The sequence below is a fragment of the Argopecten irradians genome, chromosome 10 (assembly GCF_041381155.1).
Source record: "Argopecten irradians isolate NY chromosome 10, Ai_NY, whole genome shotgun sequence".
Classification (NCBI taxonomy): Eukaryota; Metazoa; Mollusca; class Bivalvia; order Pectinida; family Pectinidae; genus Argopecten; species Argopecten irradians.
In genome coordinates this window covers 34,651,632-34,672,879 of record NC_091143.1, presented here as the reverse complement: position 1 = coordinate 34,672,879, position 21,248 = coordinate 34,651,632, and the positions used below count along the sequence as shown (strand labels likewise).

Here is a 21,248-nt window from a genome sequence, read left to right as displayed (position 1 = left end):
TTATTCTGTATTGTTTACTCAAATGAATTAATTAATTAGATACATAGAAAACGGAATTAATTGGAATGTAAATGTTGACTTTATGGTCTATTACACAAATAAGCGATATCTATTCTAATTCTAAAATTGCTCATAGTTTTCGCTTCCATATGTATGTCTACATTAGTAAAAGAAATCATTATGAATTATATGTGTATATAAAAATTTGGTTATACTTTATTACTATATTGACACGTATGAGACATTTTAAAACATTCATGGTGGAATAAAGAATTCTGACTTTCAAGAAAATCAGTATCTTTTTATAACTAATATGTTTTTTTGAAACTATGCACAGAAATATAAATTCTCGAAGTTGCTATGGAAAATGAATAACATTTTATTTTGAGAAAGAAAAACCACGCACTGCAATGCTCCTCAATCTATAACGACGTCGTCATTCACCTTGCGTCGCAACTTAATCATAGATAAAGGTTTGTCTTTCAGTCTAATTCTTGTACGTGGATCGACATCTCTATTTCCATAGAGCAGAGTCATGCTTCTTTCATTTACTTGCCCTTTCCAGCAATATACAAAGGTTGAGGTATATCTTTTCAGAGAACTGATCTGTATTTGATTATTCGTCACTTAACCTTAATAAAATATTCGTTTCTTGAAATGCATTGTTTTGCATTCCACTGCACTTTAGGAAATACACAAAGAAATTGATATTACTCATTGAAAACATAATTCTAGTTCAGATGTAAATATTTTTCGTCCCTGCCCTATTTGAGTATTGTTTTCTTTATCAACAACGGAGATCCTTTGAAATCGCCTTCCATGGAATAGACCACAGAAAGATTATATTAATCCATTTTAAACCCTACACATCAACGTAATAATGTAAGAATTTTATTGCCGAAAGACTATTAACTGAAGAACAGAAAGAGTTCTGAAACGCAATTCATGAATCTTATTTCTGGTAAGCTATTTTGTTTACCAAGAGAGTAAAACTCAAGCAGACAAATAAACTTGGCACACTGCAAGAATCCCCCATTATTTCTAAGATGAATACACACTTGTCGATTTCCCATGGTGCAGCTGTCAATTTTCTGGGCCATCCTTTATGTCTTCTCCGCTCACTATAAAGCAAACCACTAAACACTTTGTTAATGTTCGCTCCTTGTTCTTCTACCGCAAATGACACAATCATTTTGATAATGGCACAACACACTCTGTTCTCACCGATCTTGTCAAATACGAAATGTCTTAGGCGAAAATAGGATATCACTGAAGTCGCGTTGATTGATTTTGTGATGTTCTAAGGGTAACACATTTCTAATTAAGCCCCATTGATTCCTTCCAAATTCCGTCAGCGACGTATGAAACAAGCAAGTACCAATTATGTTTGGTTCAGATAGCAGGTTAGGTCTAAAGGGGAGGGTGTTTTGTAACATTAGCTGTGATGAATAATTGCTTTGTCCTGTGTTTAGGCATCATTATCCGATGTTACTCTACACAAGTCATAACAATTTGATGTGGAACACTCCCTCTAGGAAAAAATATTTTGCTCTGTATTTGATGTTTGTGTCTTAAGACATTTTGTTGTTCAAATAAGGGTACTTTCTTTATTTATAAGAACGTAACATTGGCCAACTATCAAATGATAGTTCAAACAAATTTTCCTTGCAGCGACGCCGTTAACAATGTAACGCATAATCATTCTATTGGATAAACCTTAGAATACGAATCATAAATCAACAGCGCCCTTGTATTCCGTAGCTTACACGAAGTATGTTTAGTGGCACATGTTCAATACCTTTTGCTACGGTTGCAGAACAGCAGTGGTAAGTCCGATTACCAAGCTATACAACGTGTCTGTTTACGGCTTAACTACTTGTTTATGCGGTTTAAGAGTCTGCGTAAATTGATAAGGAAACAATACGGTTTGGTTGCGGACATTGTAACGACCACAAAACACGATACTAGTTTTCGCCTCTGCTTATCAGGCATAGGTATGAATAATACTAGGAAAATCCGTGAAATTAAATCCGTAGTGGCGCCGTCGAGATGATCCGTGAATGTGTGACCGGGGTTAGCAGTAACAGGCACCAAGTATAGCTCTAAAGACGACACGATTTTCTGTCTTAAAATCTTTTGAGCTACAATATTGCAGCTTACTGCGTACACGTTAGACATTTTGTGGATAATTGTCGTTATGTCTTCTGATGAATTTGGAAACCGTTGGTTTCTTCTAATACTTCACTAAAACATACAGGCAAAGACAACTTACAAATCATGTTTCTTTCTTTTTACACAGGAACTGTACCATTGCCATCAATCGCAACATCTCGGAGAAAGTTCCGCAAATCATCGGAAATAGATTTCCAAAGACTGCCAAAAATTCCTCCGAAATGTTGCGATTTGGATTGGCATGCCGTACTGCTTTCAGTATACAAATTAATACAGCTACACACAAAAGGAATTATATTTAAATACCACTTTATATCAGCTGTCAATTGTAATTTCAATTTATTTCCAACAAATATAGCACAAATAAATCTAGAATATACTAGACTGTATGTTTTATTTGTATGCATTTTTCCTCTATGTGTGCTGTTTTATATTAAACCTCTGACAAATTTTCTAGCATAAAAAGTAACCGTTTACTTATCATGCAGTGGCGTAGGAAGATGAAACGTCATGGGGGGGGGGGGGGGGGGGGGGGCAAAGGTCCTCAATATCTTGTAAACCCCCCCCCCCCCCCCCCGCCACACACCTACAGGAGGAGATTAATTCAACTCCCAACCATATAATATATGCTTTATGTACATTTTTCATATATCACTAAATTTAATCCTTGTACACATTTATAGACAGTGGGGTCGCTAAAAGGAAATTAACGAATGCGCAAATTGGCCTAATTAGCGTGTGAGCGTCGAAGGCGCAAGATTTTGGTGTTTTATTAGGGGTCTGAGGGTGACCCCTGGGATGAGTTTTATGTATTTTGATGATTTTGCGATCGCCCGAAAGCGCGAGAAATTTCGTGTTTAGGGGGTCTGGGGGTCTCCCCCGGGAAAAAATTACAAGTAAGAATGGCTTAGATGAGTTTTACGATGCATTTTGATGAATTTGCAAGAGCGCTAGGCGCGAGAATTTGGTGTTAGGGGGGTCCGGGGGGTTTCCCCCGGGAAAAAAAATTACGATTTAGAATGGCTGAGATGAGTTTTACGATAAAGTTTAATGATTATAAAGCGTTCTTAACATGGTAATTTTTCGATTTAAAGCTACCTGCATTTAGAAATGATAATTGTGTCGTCATAACATTATGGAACCCTACTCGATCTGAATATACCGGCTTCACACCATCGGCACATTGTTGTGTAACAGAAAAAAATGAATTAATTGTCTCGCTAAGACATATAAACAAATTGATCTTTTAGAGACATTTTTTAAATAGTACATAGAATCCCTTGATGGACATTTTAGTCTAGTTTGTGTATATTGAATTTTTACAATTTAAGGTTTGACATTATGTGCTTGAACCTTTTAGGAAATGCGCCGCGCAGCGGAAAATTTTCTAGAATGAAGTACGAACAATGTGCAGGAGGACCCTTTTTTCTTTCAAATAAACTTTTTTAGAAAATTTCAGTCGGCGAAAATGGGGGGGCAAAAAGACATGTTTGCCCCCCCGTCCTGGGGAACAGGGGGGGGGGGGGGGGGCCCCCCCCCGCTTCCTACGCCCCTGATCATGAAACAAAAACAATCCGTATATTTAAATTGAACCAATTCTATGTAATATTATAGATATTCAACGCCAAAATTATTAAAGCGCAAACAGTTCCAAAGCTGACTTAGCTAAAATGTCAACACACAAAAATATCCACGCCTGCAGTATGTTTGCAGATAGAGTCCCTTGGTTGTGATAACACACTGTAGCTCCACGCCATAGAGAGTAGTGATTATACAGAACGCCAGACTTGATTGGTTAACACTGACGAACTCTATGCGGATTGCTCATTACAGTATGGGTTAAACCATTGTTTTCCCTCTAACTCCTAGACCGGTAATTGGGAGTTCCTTCTATCGAATCAAAAAATTCGTTTGAGACTGTGTGTGGCTACAGGCACTGCCGGCGTCGAATGTACGTTGTGGGACAATCCATATAGTTAATGGTACATATGCCAGCGGGGATTACACGCCAATGTTTTACATATAATCGAAAAACTCTTCCAGAGATCGTGGAGACTTAAATACTTGCTGCAATTGTGTATCTTTCTTGAGGGATATAACACGTTACAACCGGGCAAATTAAGTCTTGAAAGAAATCCCCCGAGCACATTGTGCACCTGAATATGTTAGCTCTTAAGATGTTATCATATGCAGTCTACAGCAGTCAATTTCTACACTACATTTGACGTGACTCTGCTTAGGAATGAATAGCCGTGTTTCATAGGGTTTTATATATTTTTTTCTTACTTCAAAACGACTCTATGTTTTTTCTTAAAATTTATTTTTGTATTTGATGTAGCCTCTGCTAAGAAATGGGGCGATTTATCGTGTTTTGTGGTATTTGTATATATATGATGAGTTATTATTCGGTACAAGTCAGTTCTCATGACCTGACTTCGGATACTTGTTCTTACACGTTTCAAGTTTGGAGACCAGATGAAAACATTGAACATAAGGTGAGGTATTTAGAATTAGAATTTTCAAACATGTCTTCATTCTTGGACAAAACATTGTTGCAATTCCGACACGAAATGTATACAGAGATGAGCTTATGTCACAAGAACAGAACATCCAGAGGGGGCAGACGATCGGGGCCAAAGGTCAAAGAACGCGCTTTAAATTCTGGATATTCTGGTTTCCGAAGGGAATTGAATGAAATGGAAAGACGCCTTGACCATCTTACAACTGACTATGTTGGATTAAAGAACAGACTTGCTACGTCACCAGCTCCCCAAAGAGCTGGACAAATGTATCCAAATAATGTGCAAACAGAACAAGTCTCGACTTCAGCTTTAGAAAACGGCGTCAATGACTTAAAAGCGGAATGGATTCTTATGAAACGAGAACTTATAGATTTATCATCAGAAAATTCCCACATCAAACATGCTCAGAACCGCATCCAAAAAGAGGCAGTTTCGCTCAACAAATCTATAAATTCGTTAGGTACAAAACTTAAAGTCTTGGAAGTGGAAATGAACGCTGGATTACCTAACCTGAGAAGTCGGCATGATCAAGCAGATTCCGGGTTATTAGATACCAGTAGCCTTGATATCCATAGAAGAATGGAGATGGACATTGCAAATCTTAACGACGGGCTTCAAGATTTACGTACATCGCTCAAGAAAGTCAAGAATGGCATGAATCTTCTAAGAAATGATAACGTCAATCTTAAACGAATGATAGTGGACGCAGTCAAAGGAAAGAAGTTAAATGGCGGCAGAACTAACGTCGCTGAACTCATGGATCGTACTTTAGGATCAATCCCCACAGGTAAGAGCTATAGTAGAATATTCTGTATTTGCTTTTTACATCGTATAAAAAAGTTATCTACCCTTGCGCTTGGGCGTTGATTGTGACGTAATTTGTTTGTAAGCGGAACGTCATACTTTTCAGAGAAAATGGCGTGAATTTCAGTCAAAAAATAATGACATCATAATCTGTAATGCGCAAACCGGAATAGACCAGAAAAAATATTATACTTGATATAGTGAAATTTGCATTATGATGTACTGTAAAAACAATACCTGTTAAATAAGACCACTTCATTAGCTGCCAGACAGACGATTTCCACACAATATGAATTAAGGATAAAGATCGCTAGACTATATTTGCGTATTCACCGCAAACTTACAATCTAACCTTTTCCAAAGACAGTTGGCGTCCACCATTGTATGAACTGCCACCAGCATATTTTAATGTCATTTTTATTGTGACGTCACAATTGTCGTGCCAGCGATCACAGAAAAGGCTAATGTTGAAATGGCTGCTTCATTCTTAACGATAATGCTATTTCTTTCTTATAGACGTAAAATATTTTGAAATTTTATCAAAATTTTGTTATCTAATGTAAATATAAACACTGAACTTAATTTAATGATTATTTGCGCATACCACGTTGGTATTCATCATAGTCAGGTTTGGCTATATTACGATGTAATGTCACATGTATACATAGATCGGTCGTATGTAGGTTGCAGACGAGAACATCCCCAAGAACATTCACGCAACTAACTAACTAAACTACGTTTATAAGCGGTAACAAAGTCAAGTTTGCTGTAATCCATTCCTTTTAAACGTATGATTCTCTCTTTTGTGATAACATTCACATTAACAATCAATATTGGTCGGTTTTAACGAACACTAGGCATACATGCGGTGCACTAATGTAAAAAACGACTTTCGATCGATTAAATCCGGATCGTGATGATCGGTATTCGGTTCACTTCTCCAAACCGAACCCTCTCTAAACCGACCGAAATTATATGCACCGACCATGATCGGTTTCGGGAGGTTCCACTGTAGTAAAGGCAAACCAGGATACAGAGTTCATAAGAGGATCAGGCTAATTGCAGCTTCACAACAATTCTTAAATCAAGATGAATTCATATCTGTTAATTTTTTTAAGGAAATCAATTCAGTACATCTTTAGAAAAGATATAATTACAGGTTTTGCGACATAACCGTATAATTAAGCTAATCGCTTAATGGAACAAACAGGTCCAGGTTGCACCAAAAAAGTATGTCTTCATACAAAAATATATGCTGAAGAATTGCTTGTATCTTTCTGTTCATGCTTAGGCTTTTCATAGAACCAGCTACAGTCACCTCAAGTTAGCAATGTTTTGACCAGTTCTTGAAGGTTGTTTGGGTTGCGTTGCTTACTTCCTCTCAACAACTAGGATCATGTAAGGATGTGCCAGGTTTGATGGTGGCAACTGCCCCACATGGGATTCGAACTCGTGTCCCAGAGGTGGGATATACTTGTTTTGTGTCTCTGGACAAGTTCCAGTATAACATAGAGACACAACACGAACGTACGGCAGTCTCCCAAAACACGCATTCACTTTACATAAGCATCTCACTGCATACACGGAAGGCCGTCCTTAAACAACTACATGTATGGCTGTTAATAGGACTTAAATATGATCAAACAGTCAATAGTCTTATCAAGACATTTTCTTCTTTGTTTTTTTTCCAGACAGACATACTCCAAAAATGCAAATTAAAATGTTTTACATAAATATAAGAAAACTATGTCAACTAATCACAACCATTACCAATACAACTACCACTGATAAACATATTTGAGCAATCGTTCAATGCTATTGACATTTGCGATCAGGATGGCGCTAGTTGATAACCAAAGGGCGACCGCTTGATGAATCTTTAAGATTACATAAGGAAAAAAACAGGAATCTCAAAGGACATCCTGTGGGAATCAATGTAATTACCAAAAGAAAGGCTGATGACACAACAAAAAGGAAACATCTGTCTCTATCAGTAGTTTACTTTCAGTGTCACATCGACGTTTCACTCTGTCAGTCGTTTTTATGTAGATAATTCGGCCCTTCGTTTTAACCTAATCCATTTATATTAAAAATCCATTGCATGTTTCGGATCGCGCTCTATGTACTTGAGTTAATTAAATTTCGAAAGGTTCCAGCATTACTGGTATCTCTCGGTAGTACATTGTCTGAGTTTATTGCATTTCGATTTAATCTCATTTTATCCTAAGAAACGTTAGATTCTTTTTAATGAAAGACCATTGGTAGTTAGAAAAGTGTAATTTTACATCTAAGGAGAGCAGATTTAATCATGAGATTGGATTAAAAGACCAAAACGTCTAAGTCATGCAAAAGAATTTCTTTTTTTGTTCTGTTTCGATTTAACAGTTCGATAGTAACCAAAACCCTGTACAACATACTAGAATATTACTCCTTTCTTGGTCTTTCCTCATTTACATATAACACAATTTTCAACCGAGTATTTTTGTTCTAAATTGCTCATGTCTTAATTATGCTCCACATACCCATGTCCTTTATACTGTAAATTGACCCTTGTTCCCCTTAACCCTTCCCTTTACAATATGAATATTGACCGCTGTTATTCATACCTACTTTCTTCATAATATGAATATTGACCGCTGTTATTCATACCTGTTTCCTTAAATATGTGAATATTGACCGCTGTAATTCATACATGTTTCCTTTATAATGTGAATTGACCGCTGTTATTCATACCTGTTTCCTTAAATATGTGAATATTGAATTCCTGTTATATATGTGAATATTGACCGCTGTTATTCATAGTTGTTTTCTTTAAATGTGAATTGACCGCTGTTATTCATAGTTGTTTTCTTTATAATGTGAATATTGACCGCTGTTATTCATAGTTGTTTTCTTAATAATGTGAATATTGACCGCTGTTATTCATAGTTGTTTTCTTTATAATGTGAATTGGCTGCTGTTATTCATAGCTGTTTTCTTTATAATGTGAATTGGCTGCTGTTATTCATAGTTGTTTTCTTTATAATGTGAATTTGAGCTGTTGTTTTTCATAGCTGTTTTTCATAGCTGTTTTCTTATAATGTGAATTGGCTGCTGTTTTTCATAGCTGTTTTCTTTATAATGTGAATTGGCTGCTGTTATTCATAGCTGTTTTCTTTATAATGTGAATTGGCTGCTGTTATTCATAGCTGTTTTCTTTATAATGTGAATTTGCTGTTGTTATTCATAGCTGTTTTCTTTATAATGTGAATTTGCTGTTGTTTTTCATAGCTGTTTTCTTTATAATGTGAATTGGCTGCTGTTATTCATAGCTGTTTTCTTAATTATATGAATTGGCTGCTGTTAACTATAACTGTTTCCTTTGTATGTCAACTGATCCTTGTTATTCATACCAGATACCTTAATGTCAATTGAAAAGGTTAAAAACGTCTCTAAGTATATCCTTTTGTAAATTCGAGCCCGTTCAAACAAGCGCTCATTTTACTTGCTATAGACACTATTATACATAATAACATGGTTGTTTGGTGACAAAAATATGTACCATTGTGGACTTTTTTTCCTAAATGTGCAAAGTTTTGCATATTTCACCAAACTTTACAACCTACACACAAAATTAAGAGTCAACAGTAATGCCTAAGGTTAGGCCCGATGCATACAAACTATGTTAGGTTCAGGTACACCTCGTAAGTACGATGGCCGAAAGCAGCCTGACACAAATCTCTAGTAAAGTAAATGTGTTCCGATAATTTGTACAGTAAACAGCAGGACACACAAATCTCTAGTAAAGTAAATGTGTACCGATAATTTATACAGTAAACAGCAGGACACAAAAATCTCTAGTAAAGTAAATGTGTACCGATAATTTGAACAGTAAACAGCATGACACACAAATCTCTAGTAAAGTAAATGTGTACCGATAATTTGTACAGTAAACACGCATGACACAAAAATCTCTAGTAAAGTAAATGTGTACGTATAATTTGTACAGTAAGCATGACACAAAAATCTCTAGTAAAGTAAATGTGTACCGATAATTTGTACAGTAAACAGCATGACACAAAAATCTCTAGTAAAGTAAATGTGTACCGATAATTTGTACAGTAAACAGCATGACACAAAAATCTCTAGTAAAGTAAATGTGTACCGATAATTTGTACAGTAAACAGCATGACACAAAAAATCTCTAGTAAAGTAAATGTGTACCGATAATTTGTACAGTAAACAGCATGAAAATCAGTTAATTGTACCTATTGTCAGTAAACAGCATGACACAAAAATCTCTAGTAAAGTAAATGTGTACCGATAATTTGTACAGTAAACAGCATGACACAAAAATCTCTAGTAAAGTAAATGTGTACCGATAATTTGTACAGTAAACAGCATGACACAAAAATCTCTAGTAAAGTAAATGTGTACCGATAATTTGTACAGTAAACAGCATGACACAAAAATCTCTAGTAAAGTAAATGTGTACCGATAATTTGTACAGTAAACAGCATGACACAAAAATCTCTAGTAAAGTAAATGTGTACCGATAATTTGTACAGTAAACAGCATGACACAAAAATCTCTAGTAAAGTAAATGTGTACCGATAATTTGTACAGTAAACAGCATGACACAAAAATCTCTAGTAAAGTAAATGTGTACCGATAATTTGTACAGTAAACAGCATGACACAAAAATCTCTAGTAAAGTAAATGTGTACCGATAATTTGTACAGTAAACAGCATGACATCTCTAGTAAGTAAATGTGTACCGATAATTGTACAGTAAACAGCATGACACAAAAATTCTAGTAAGTAAATGTGTACCGATAATTTGTACAGTAAACACATGACACAAAAATCTCTAGTAAAGTAAATGTGTACCGATAATTTGTACAGTAAACAGCATGACACAAAAATCTCTAGTAAAGTAAATGTGTACCGATAATTTGTACAGTAAACAGCATGACACAAAAATCTCTAGTAAAGTAAATGTGTACCGATAATTTGTACAGTAAACAGCATGACACAAAAATCTCTAGTAAAGTAAATGTGTACCGATAATTTGTACAGTAAACAGCATGACACAAAAATCTCTAGTAAAGTAAATGTGTCACGATATTTTGTACATAACATAATGACACAAAAATCTCTCCAAATGAAAATGTGTCACGCTGTTTTACGTTACAGCATGGCACAAAAATCTCTCTTGTTAAAGGAAACCGGAATGTGTAGGTAATCAAGCATGTCATTTGGGGCGAAGTGTCTGGTAGGTCTGGTATTCCAGAGTGACAGACAACTAATGGGATGTTATGATGACTTAATCTACAACACGACGATAGCAGTTTTTGTGTTCTAATAAAGCTGAAGGAATTCTACATACTTTTTGATAGGTCATTATAAATGCACACTTTCAAAATAGTTAAAAACAGCATTCCTAACTTTCACATCCTATCCTATCTATTAAGATATTTGAACATTAAGATATATGCTATAACATATTTGATTAAAACAATCACGCATTGACAGATTTAATTACATGTGTATATAATGTATTTATAAATATGCTCACGCGTAATACATTATTTCCTGACATATTTCCGCGAAAAGACACTTCGTCCCAAAATGACATGCTTGATTACCTACACATTCCGGTCTTCTATTACACGAGTGATTTTTGTGCCATGCTGTAAAGTAAAACAGCGTGAGAAATTTTCATTTGGAGAGATTTTTGTGTCATTATCTTTTGTACAAAATATCGTGACACATTTACTTACTAGAGATTTTTGTGTCATGCTGTTTACTGTACAAATTATCGGTACACATTTACTTTACTAGAGATTTTTGTGTCATGCTGTTTACTGTACAAATTATCGGTACACATTTACTTTACTAGAGATTTTTGTGTCATGCTGTTTACTGTACAAATTATCGGTACACATTTACTTTACTAGAGATTTTTGTGTCATGCTGTTTACTGTAACAGCGTGACACATTAACTTTACTATATTTTTGTGCCAGGCTGCTATCGGCCATCATACGTAAGAGATGATATATACAAATGTATGCATACAAAATGAAACTAATTTTAACAGGTACTAACACCTTTAAATCCTGTATATAATGCGAATAGATTCATTACTAATAAAAACATGTTGCCATTAACATTATTTACACTCGTCACCTAAGAACTATTGCAAACCTCTCCCACATCCCAGTTGGCCAATAACCCACCTCATACACACTGTTCTTGAAGCTATCCACATCTGTTCCGATATAGATCACAGCACCATCATATTCTTAACTCATTGACCCCTCGATATTTATAATGAACTCTTCTGGCCTTTGTGTCAGAAGATTCCAAATGTGTCTTTAGGGATGAATAAGTGTAAGAATTGTTGGAAATGTGATAGAGTAGTTTATTATGTAGCACTATGGCTGAAGGTAAGGATAAAACTATTCGGCGAAAATTCCCTATCAACCATAATTGAGAATATTGAGTACATTGCGTGTGGTAACTGTGATAGGTTCTTTTTTTCATACAAATTGCATTTTTCAGGTGATTTCACAAAGGTGTTAAATTTCTTTTGTATTCTCTTCCATACAAAAACCTCATATTATTTCTAATGGAGCGGCAAAAGAGACATAGTTAAACTGATGGGGGCGTTGTGCTCACGTAGACTTCGCGATGATAACTGTCATTTAAATGAAAACGTTAACAAATCGTACTGATTAAACTATTAATAGAGACAGTACTAGTGTCTACACGTTGTAAGCATGTGTGTAGCTATTTGAAAGAAAACATTGTTATGTAAAAATATTATAACAAAATTCTCACTATTGGTCTAACATGTCATATGGGTGCATTTTCTTGTCATGAGTAGATATTCTGTATTTGTATATTACAGAATTATCTGCTCTTGTGGGTAGGTATTGATTGTGAAGTCACGCGTTTTCGAGCATTACGTCATACTTTTCAGTAGGGTAACTCTAATATACTAAGATGGAATGCTACAATCGGAACTCCTCGGATGTAAAACACAATGTACGACTGTTACATCCGAGGGGTTCCGAGTGTGGGATTCTAGGCAGATATTCGAATGAGCTTATACAGACATATGATCCTCATTATCATTGTCAGGTTTATCATGTCTTAAAGATGCCCCACCCTTGACAAATGTTTTTTTTCTCTATCAAAAAACAGGAGCAGACGAATTAGAATTTTTCTTTAGCTACAAAAGTTACTTACTTTACACCATTACCATCATTGAAAGGTTTCAGCTTCTTATTTTACTTCGTGATAAAAATATTAAAAATGAATAATTGCGTCCCGAAAAATATCTGGCAAAAAATATGGCACTATGTCCAATATGAAATGAAGCACTGGTTACGCATGTTCCAAAACCATTATAAATTGTACATATTCATACACGATTAAACACATGTCATTGTTCAAATAATAATTATCGTTTATGCTTTGTCGGCGGTGGAGCATGTTTAATATCTGAATGAAATGAGTTTTGGTGTTTGGGAGTATTTTTAACAATAAAAGGTAGACCTAAGGACTGACATATAGACACACAAAATATCTATAATTCAAACAGGGGCAAATGATATCTGAATGAAATGAGCATTGGCGTTTAAGATTATTAGGTAAATATATCCTATTACTATAAGACCCAGTTCACCAACATTCTTTTAACTTTAAGAAACTTCGGATATTCTAATCATTTCGGGATTTTAAGTTTACCGTTATTTTGTTCAAATATGATCAGTTAGTAATTAAAATTTTCTTACATTTCTATAGCAGTTTTATTACATATGAAACGAAAGACGCTCGTTCTTTTAGAACACATTGTCCTTTCCTTATAGTCCTTTTTATGACCTGTGAAATGCTTTGAAAAGCCAATTATTAAATAGTGAAATTAAATTTTAGATGTATTTGTCATATGAATTTACGGGTGTCAAACGTAATTTTACACATTGAGGAGACATAGCCAAGAAACATATTTCAAGCCCAATAATTCAGTATTACACCTTGTACTTGTTGCGCCCGCACAGTTTTGCTGAAATTCAATTCTCTATCAGCGATCGTAAAATCGTAAAAAACGCAGCAAATGTTTTATTGCACGCAATCATCTCAGAATCACAGGAAAGTGCTGATTATTGAATGTGCGAGACTATCCTCCCAGTCTTTCGTCGTTCGACCGACTTGTTCTATTTAGTAAATGCATTTGAAATATGATCAACCGATAACGTTTTTCAGGCTAAGCTAGTGTGTTCTTCAGCGTTTTTTCATTTTCTTATAAGAAAATTATGTGCCACACTCAACTGCCATAGCCCTAGGAAGTATCATCGATCACTCTCTCGGGGAACTCGCGAACAGTTGATGGGAAAAATAATTGTCTGACACCTTCTTGTCGGAAACAGAAAAAACAGTGTTATCAAATTGATTGAAAAAGTTAATTGACTAAACGTTTGGAGCACAGAGATAATTACTATGGTGTTACATTAAATGGCAGATTTCTTAAGAAAACTGTTGCGAGTATTACAGAAGTGTAATTCGTTTGTTTAGTTTAAGTCCCATTATGCTTTCACCAAACTTGGCTAAAATATACATTAAAATCCCTTATGAAAGGTTCTTCATTTGGTTTCTTTCCAATGAAGCTAATTACACAATAATCAATTAGTAAATAATTCTTAAAATAGAACAGGTTGATTTGCATAGTCAAAAATACCTCGTGTATATGTATATGTTCGATACCCGTAAAGTAAACAAAACAAGCATGGCCGAGAGAGGGGGCAGTTTTAAGCAAACAAGCAAAAGTTTTCAATAATGATAGATTAGGCCCTATAGGCATCTATAAATCTTTATTACAAAATACATAAGATCAGCAAATACCCCTTGTAATTATAATTTTGTTAATTGCTTGCTTTCCATTCAAGAACAAAAACTTTTTGAATAGTTTTAGTATAGTTTTATATAGAAACTCCTTATAATGTAGGTCCACGCGTAGAATGCGTTGCTTCGCAACGTGAAGTCGATCGCGATCGAGCAACTTGACCGCGAAATTGTCGTTGTTTGAAGAATTGGTCTCATTCTTCACCATGTTCCAACGGACATATGCGTGTTCGCTGACACGTATTTGGCGAGTCTTTAATGCGTTCGCCATGCATGATGTTGAAATTTGTTAGTAAAATTCCACTTTTTATGTGCCTACGCATGAATATTAGATTGTTTTGGCTCTGGGGCGGAACTACGGATTCCCCTCCCCCCTCTCCGAAGAGAGATTTTCTATTGTTTTTGAAAAACATGGTTATGTTGGGCATTTTTTATTAGTGGATATTTTCATAAGGATATATATGCTCTACTATTCAGCAAACTTTGGTACTTTATGACGATATTTTTTCACCCCAAACATAATGGGATTTAATGTAATTAAGGAAACGTATATGATTGAGACACCCCTCATCACCAGCAATATACCTTGTCTTTTAAGATGAGCATTTACTGACACTTGACCGGTGATCAAGTGGTTAAGATGTCCCAAAATATTGTCTTTTTATGCTTTAATCTTGAAATGAAATAAGACGCTCAAACTTTTCAATGATGGTAATGGTGTAAAGTAAATAACTTTTGTAACTGAAGAAAAAGACTGATTCGTCTGATCCTGTTTTTGATAGAAAAACGAATTACCATTCGTCAGTGTTGGAGCATCTTCAACAATCCCCGATAGCGCATTCCATTGATATTGATGAATTGTTTTGAGAAAGGTAAATGTGTTGCTGTAACATTTATATATTTATTGGAAGGTTTGTCTTTGTTTTATCGGTAATACAATGCCTATTTTATTATTTTGTAAACTGAACAGCAAATCCAGCATGGCTAATATATTTTTTTCATCTTAAAATAATTCCATTATTTATGCAGCATAGGAGGCATTGTATCGATTTCTGGGATTAAATTCGTCATAAAAGCATGGTTGAATCCGTGTGTGTCTTTTAATGGTTGGATATCTGTTCATTGGGAGAATAATTATTGCAAATCGATATTCAAACAGTCAAAACACAACGAAGAGTAATAAAATTAAAGAAACAAAATAGATGCTAGCGGAGAATGAAAGGGCAGTTGGAACAGCAAATTATGTGACAAGAGAGAATAAATTTCACAAACAGTTGTTACAGAAAGAAACAAGTTTCTGTAGAAATTCCAAGGTGAAATGTAATTCTAAGGCAAATATCGTTTTAGGATATTTACGTAAATCGAGATAACAAAAGATCAAAACCACTGAGAAATACAAGGGATTACTAGGGTCACGTTTTTAGCTCTATGTTGCTTTTGATTTGCTTGATATTATTTTGCAAAGTTTTGAAGTTTTCCATGGTAACAGTTTGGTTTTAGGAAAGTTTAAAGACATTTGGTTTCGACACAATCGCTGAAGGAACTGAAGTGGTTTTATAGACGGAGACGGGTGTATTCTGCTTAGTCTATTGTAACTGGTTAGTATATTACATAACAAAAACATAGTGCACTGATTCCTAACAGAAATGCTGTAATTTACTGTAAATTCTTGATTTTTTTTGCGTAGCGATAAAACACCTCGAAATTTAATCGTCGCGAAATTGTTTTGATCGCGAGTGAAGTACAATAGGAACACCTCGGATGTAACTGTCATATTTTGGTCTCGAATGTGACACAAGGGCATCCATTTTGAAACTAAGAGACTATTTTCATATTTTAGCCATCGAGGCCATTATCCCTCGAAAAAGTATCAGTTCATCGATGTTGTGACATGTCCGTCTCCACGGAGAAATGGTTACATTCAATTTCTTAAAATACAACCATGGTAGTTCAACATTTCAACAACTTTCATTTTCTAATGCATACTTAGGGCGTAATTGATTTTCTTACACATTCTTACACTTATTCGAGGTAATGTTTTACATCCGAGGAATTCCAATTAAAAAAAGTATAACCAAATAACTGCAAAAATTAAATCGCCATTAAAAGTCATTTGGTGTGAAAACGCGAAATTAAGTCGCCTTGAAAATAATATTTACAGATTATGATGATAATGATGATAATGGTGATGATGATGATGATGATGATGATGACGATGATGGTGGTAATAATGATGATGATGATGATGATGATGATGATGATGATGATGATGATGATGTTGATTGTGTGATGTGGTGGTGTGTGATGATGATGTGGTGGTGATGATGGATAATGATGATGATGATATGATGATGATGATGATGATGATGATTGATATTGATGATGATGATGATGATGATATTAACTGTAATTAAAGAAACTTAAATTATCACAAATAACATTGATATACGTGCAAAGCATTTGTTTACTATATGTACCAAAATTAAAGCCTTTGAAGAACTGTAGAAAACGTGTTGGAAAATGAATGGGATTCAATGGACTGAAAAAGAACCGATATCATAGCCAGTGTAGTGAAAGGCAAAAGTTGTACACCGTTCCCTTAATTATGCTTGGTAGTTTATTAAGTGAATATAAATAGCAACTGGTGATTTTAGCAAATTTGGTGGAATGAACGATGTGAGTGGCCATCACAACTTGAAACGTTTAATCTTCTCTTGCTTTTAATTAGTCCTTATTTGTTTAAAGATTTAAAAACTATGCCATAATGTTAAAAAACCACTGGTGGACAGATAGTGTAACGATGCACTTAATTGCTTTTCAACTACATCTGAGAACGCTATTCCCAATGGGAATTGGCGATCAGTCACCAAGTGCTTTAATTAATGAAGTTTGTTTGTTAAACGAAATTAAAAATAAAACGGCAATACCGCCAGCAAAATACCAAACCGGTCGACTTCATACCATGGTTGTTGTAGTTTCGTCGTGTTCTAGACTACATTACAGATGTTATTGAATGTTTTCCGTCATTAATTGATACAAACCAGGAATAACTATGGCAGACGGCTTTAATCACTCTGGCTAACGACAAATGGCTCACGGCTTTATCGATTATTTATCATTTGTCTCGTGCTTTCGTTCCATCTGATGACGTTCATATTGATGATCAGGTCAAAGGTCAAAGAATTGTAGAGATCAGTTACGAGGTCAGTGCGTCTGATCTCGGTTGTTTTGGTTGCGGTTAAAGGTGAAAGGTTAATCAAGGGCATTTTTTAAATATGTCAGTATGTTTGATAATGGTAATTGTGGAACAGTGTTTATTTTAGTGCAAAAGTCAACGGGACAAAGTTCAACAAATTTGTTTTTCGCTATGGGAATATTGATATAATCCAATTACAGACACTGTCTCTGGTACATACATGTATAACAAACGAACTCAATTATAGGGATTTTATTGACGAGATAAGTATGTCTTATTTAAGTAGTCCATCACCTTTGCGAACTAGCGTGTTGATAAGGGATATATTGGCACCTAAGCAAGACGTCGTTCGAAGATATGCAAAAGAAAGCAAACTAGTCACAAAGTGTCGTCTGGTAATTGTGGTGGACTGTGAAATCTTTGTTTGAATGACACAGTAGATGAACAATAAATCTTTCAATTTGTTGTTCCCGCTTCGCACGGACACTCTTGATTAGAATAAATGTGTTTTACACGACTTCTAGCTGTTTGTATAATGCGAAAATATTGCTTAAAAAGACCCAGCTGTCTTAGTACACATATATTTTTAACCTTTTCAAGAACTGTAATTAATGTCGGTAGATATTTCAGCATTTTAAGACTCACCATGGATGTTTGCTTTTGAGGGACACAAATTATTGGAATAAATTGCTCGTACATGTATAACTTGTGGCATGTTTTTTGATTACATTTGAACTATAACTATACTAGCAGCCGTAACACAATTATCATTCTACAATTGTTACAACTGATGATAGTTTCAGAGTTACGACTTGTTTCATAGTGATGAAGTCATATGATGAATATATTCAACGAAGAATAAAAGTACTCCACTTCTCCGGAACTGGTTTATTTTCTTTTGCATGCAATTACTCCATGCTCTTTGGTTTTAGCTTCCGTTTTTATTTTTGTTTAAGTAGAACTATAATGACTGCGGCAAAACGCTGTTGTAAAGAAGGGCATATTTTGTTCATCCATCTTTTTCTTGCTAGTGATTTATTGATTAAGACTGGTATTTAGCTGAAATGTCGATATTCTCTTGTAGTATATTGTTATTTTATGATACACTCCGGTGATTAAATGATCGATGGTTTTTCTCCAATGATTCCCACCTTTTTCACTAAACCTGACGTCAAAGGATGAATTTATTAAAGTGAACAGTCGGGCAAGGATAGCTAAAGTCGGTAAAAATGGTGTGAATGTATCCAGTATAATTTCTTATGAAATAGAAAAATAAAATCTCTCCTCAAAAATTGTCTGCGTACGAAGAAATTAATTTAAAGTGTAGGAATCCTAAAACGTCCTCCCGGCTGACTATGTCCGTGGTTACATTTCCACGCAGCCTCGCTTTCAATGCTTTCAACTTTCTTTTTTCCAATGGTCAGAACTGGGAAACGTAAGCAGAACTTGACCGTCGTATTAATATGTGAGAACTTTTGGAAGGCCAATGAACGCATTTAGACTGGTTTTCTTTGCCCGACTATTCACTTTAATATGACATTACATAGGACAACTTGTTTTAAGATCTTGTTGGGAGTTTAATTTTTATTTTCAAATTTCATTTTCAATGTTTTGCAGATTGCCATGACCTCAAAGAACTTGGATATGACGTCAGCGGTGTGTATCAAATCAAACCACAAACTTCTGCTTTTCAGGACGATATTTACTGCCAATTTGTTAACAATACTGCCTACACTGTGATACAACGGCGGTCAGACGGACTTATCAACTTTAACCGCAGGTGGATAGAATACAAATATGGCTTTGGAAATCTTTACGACGAACATTGGATTGGGAACGAGGTGATTCACCGTCTTACGCAGCAACGGAACTATATTCTGCGGATTGATATGTGGGATTGGGAAGGTAAACAGGCGTTCGCGGAATACGAAGGATTTCGACTTGACGGACAGGAACGGGATTTCACATTACATGTCGGAGATTACTATGGAAACGCTGGAGATTCATTGAGCTACCACAATGGCATTAAATTCAGCACGGAGGATGTCGATAATGACCTGAACATGCGAAATTGTGCGGCTGAGAACAAGGCAGGTTGGTGGTTCAATACCTGTTACCTAAGTAACCTTAATGGTATATACCGTACGGGATGGTACTCTCACTCCCAATCCGCATTCAGTGATGGGATCGTCTGGTATACCCTAAAGGAATCCGAAGACTACTCCCTCCGCAAGGTCGAGATGAAGGTCAGAAGAGCGACTTGATTGGTCAACTATGCTGAATAAATCTGACTTCTCAAACTGTGTTCACAGCCCGTGCGTAATTTTCATCCGTATATTTTCAGTTGAAGGAGCTGCGGTTGCTACGTTTTTCTGAAAACGCGGGAAAATGGCAGGAGTATGATGCACACGAGATACCTGTTCTTGGTTTAATATGTGGCATGCACACAATTCGAACGCGGCATAAGTTATGCATGCATTCGAATTCTACGTAACATACTGCATACAGTAAAAATCCGAATGGAGGCAGTAGTTGTCACGTGCGTTATCCCTTTTTTGGTCTTTTAGTTTTTGCACTAGACAGCACATACAGCAGGGGTTGTGACCACGAGTTAACGGAGACGGAAGACTTACATTGTATCGCCTCAGAATAATAAAGCTGATAGTGCAGAGCAAAAGAAAAATGGCGGACGGACCCACTCCCCTGGATACGCCAGGGTGTGTCTCAGAAACGATTTTTGAAATATGACACTTCATTGTCAGCTTTACGACCAGGAGAGTGACCAGTCTAGCTGAACAAATTCGGTCTCACTTTTTCTCCCCTAAGGATACACTTGAACTCTTCTGATTCCAAGACTTGATTAGTTCATTATGGAATTTCAGGGGTGATTGAGCAAATATAAACCTTAGTGACTGGTCCATTGACGTTATTTCGGAATAATCAACAGCTGACAACAATAACAAAACACACGACGTTTACGGAAATAGCGAACGTAACAATACATTATTGTTAATTATTTATAATAGATTGTTGGCACTTGCGTACTTGCTGATGTGTGAACCTCAACCACTCTCTCCCCCTGTTTCTGTTAACATTTCACTAATAAATCAAACATTAAGAAGTAATTCGGTTTCCATTAATGACATGGTACTATACATTAACTCTTTTTTCGCGTGCGGTTAAATTTCGCGGATATCGATAGCAATTATAATTCCTGAAAATGATTACCCGCGAAGTTTAAAATTTGCTTAAAATTTCTGGTGCGTGAAATCATAACGACATGAAGACATCGCTAACCAAGGAAACTCGAAAAAATAAATCACCGCGAATTGCCAACTGGAAGTTAAACACCATTCATTGAATGGCAGATCTAAACAGGTATGATAGTAGTTTCAGCTACTACACAGTCGGGTCTGCATATGGGACTGTATCCAAAATCAATAGTATTAAGTATAGCCTATGTAGCATTCCGAAACTTTATCTGGCGATTAACATTCTGTTTAGTATTTTGTTGAAGCTGAACAGGAATGGTTGATCATTAAATTATATAGATGAATGAAATTCCTACACTAGCACAGCCAATCGTGTTCAAAATGCACCACAAAATTATAACTTTGTTTTCCATTCATGAACGGTATTCCATTTTGTTTTGAAAATATTATCTGCT

At 35.5% G+C, this 21,248-nt stretch overlaps 1 protein-coding gene across 1 annotated transcript; it reads left to right on the top strand.

Annotated features, from left to right (window-relative positions):
• Positions 1-4,418: 4,418 nt before the first annotated feature.
• Positions 4,419-20,655, top strand: LOC138332808 (fibrinogen-like protein 1). Its single transcript, XM_069280765.1, has 2 exons — positions 4,419-5,481; positions 19,199-20,655. Exons 1-2 carry the CDS (start codon positions 4,524-4,526, stop codon positions 19,843-19,845), a joined length of 1,605 nt encoding a protein of 534 aa, XP_069136866.1. The 5' UTR covers positions 4,419-4,523; the 3' UTR covers positions 19,846-20,655.
• The last annotated feature ends 593 nt before the right edge of the window (positions 20,656-21,248 follow it).

Bases quoted from the DNA above. Each gene is read 5' to 3' on its own strand.
- LOC138332808 (XM_069280765.1), top strand. From the start codon at position 4,524: ATGGGGCGATTTATCGTGTTTTGTGGTATTTGTATATATATGATGAGT. The intron at 5,482-19,198 runs GTAAGAGCTATA...AATGTTTTGCAG, and splicing joins TTTAGGATCAATCCCCACAG to ATTGCCATGACCTCAAAGAA.